Source organism: Gavia stellata, unplaced genomic scaffold (genome assembly GCF_030936135.1).
Source record: "Gavia stellata isolate bGavSte3 unplaced genomic scaffold, bGavSte3.hap2 HAP2_SCAFFOLD_42, whole genome shotgun sequence".
In the NCBI taxonomy this organism is placed as follows: domain Eukaryota; kingdom Metazoa; phylum Chordata; class Aves; order Gaviiformes; family Gaviidae; genus Gavia; species Gavia stellata.
The window spans coordinates 115,802-117,417 of NW_026776913.1; the positions used below are offsets into that span (position 1 = coordinate 115,802).

General features: G+C 52.2%; 1 protein-coding gene across 1 annotated transcript; it reads left to right on the plus strand.

The window, feature by feature from the left end:
- Positions 1-240: 240 nt before the first annotated feature.
- Positions 241-1,143, plus strand: LOC132321504 (olfactory receptor 14J1-like). Its single transcript, XM_059834998.1, has one exon. It carries the CDS (start codon positions 241-243, stop codon positions 1,141-1,143), a length of 903 nt encoding a protein of 300 aa, XP_059690981.1.
- The last annotated feature ends 473 nt before the right edge of the window (positions 1,144-1,616 follow it).

Here is a 1,616-nt window from a genome sequence, read left to right on the forward strand (position 1 = left end):
AAACCAGCTCCCATGTATCCACTGCAGCAGATCAAAGCTGTCTCCACAGCAGCACCCAGGCAGAAGTCCTGCTCCTCACACCACACTCAGCCAGCCCAAACTAGAGAAAGCAAATTAATTCCAAGATGGTGGGGGGGGGGGATTTCTGTGAAAAAAGGAGTGGCTTTTCTCAGAGAAATCTGTCTAATTTTCTCCTGTCTTTTCCTTCTTTGGACAGAGCCCCAGACCAAGAAACAGCCAATGTCCAACAGCAGCTCCATCACCCAGTTCCTCCTCCTGGCATTCGCAGACACGCGTCAGCTGCAGCTCTTGCACTTCTGCCTCTTCCTGGGCATCTACCTGGCTGCCCTCCTGGGCAATGGCCTCATCATCACCGCCATAGTCTGCGACCACCACCTCCACAGCCCCATGTACTTCTTCCTCCTCAACCTCTCCCTCCTTGACCTGGGCTCCATCTCCACCACTGTTCCCAAAGCCATGGCCAATTCCCTGAGGGACAACAGGGCCATTTCCTATGCAGGATGTGCTGCCCAAGTCTTCCTGATTGTCTTTTTCATTTCAGCAGAGTTTTATCTTCTCACCGTCATGTCCTACGACCGCTACATTGCCATCTGCCAACCCCTGCACTACGGGACCCTCCTGGGCAGCAGAGCTTGTGTCCACATGGCAGCAGCTGCCTGGGGCAGTGGGTTGCTCAGTGCTGTGCTGCACACAGCCAATACATTTTCACTACCACTCTGCCAAGGCAATGCCTTGGACCAGTTCTTCTGTGAAATCCCACAGATCCTCAAGCTCTCATGCTCATACACGTACCTCAGGGAAGTTGGGCTTCTTGTGGTTACTGCTTTTTTCAGTTTTGGCTGTTTTGTTTTCATTGTGCTGTCCTACGTGCAGATCTTGAGGTCTGTGCTGAGGATCCCCTCTGAGCAGGGACAGCACAAAGCCTTTTCCACGTGCCTCCCTCACCTGGCCGTGGTCTCCCTGTTTATCACTACTGCCGTGTTTGCCCACCTGAAGCCCCCCTCCATCTCCTCCCCATCCCTGGACCTGGTGGTGTCGTTTCTGTACTCAGTGGTACCTCCAGCAGTGAACCCCCTCATCTACAGCATGAGGAACAAGGAGCTCAAGGATGCCCTAAGGTAACTGATGAATGGTTGCTTTTCAGAAGCAGCAATGAACTGCCCATCTTCTTCTGCATATCACTTGTCACATAACTCATTACATGCCCAGACTCTCTTTGGGAGGTTGTTTGGTTTGGGTTTTTTTGTTTTTAGCTTTTCTTGGTTGTATTAATGCTGTCCACAAAAAGGAAGTCATTCTTCATCCTATTTCTATTTCAGTATCTTCCTGTCTTGTGTGACCCAGAGACTTTGTGTAAATTGGGAGCTGTGTCTTTAAACAAAATAAAGGACCCTGCTCAGGGTGGTTTGTCTGAGATCCTTTCTCTTAGATCTTCTCTGGAGCCGTTGGGCAGCGTCTGTGTGCTGAGGTGAAGGGGGCAGTAGTCACCCGGAGCTGGGTCTGCCTCCCAGCATGACCAGCATGACCCTGTGGACTCACCCCATGGCCCTGGGCTCCACAGCCTGGGGAGGGGGTGCAGGAGTGGCTGGCCAGGC

Excerpts from the sequence above, each read along its gene's own strand:
- LOC132321504 (XM_059834998.1), top strand. The coding sequence starts at position 241 with ATGTCCAACAGCAGCTCCATCACCCAGTTCCTCCTCCTGGCATTCGCA.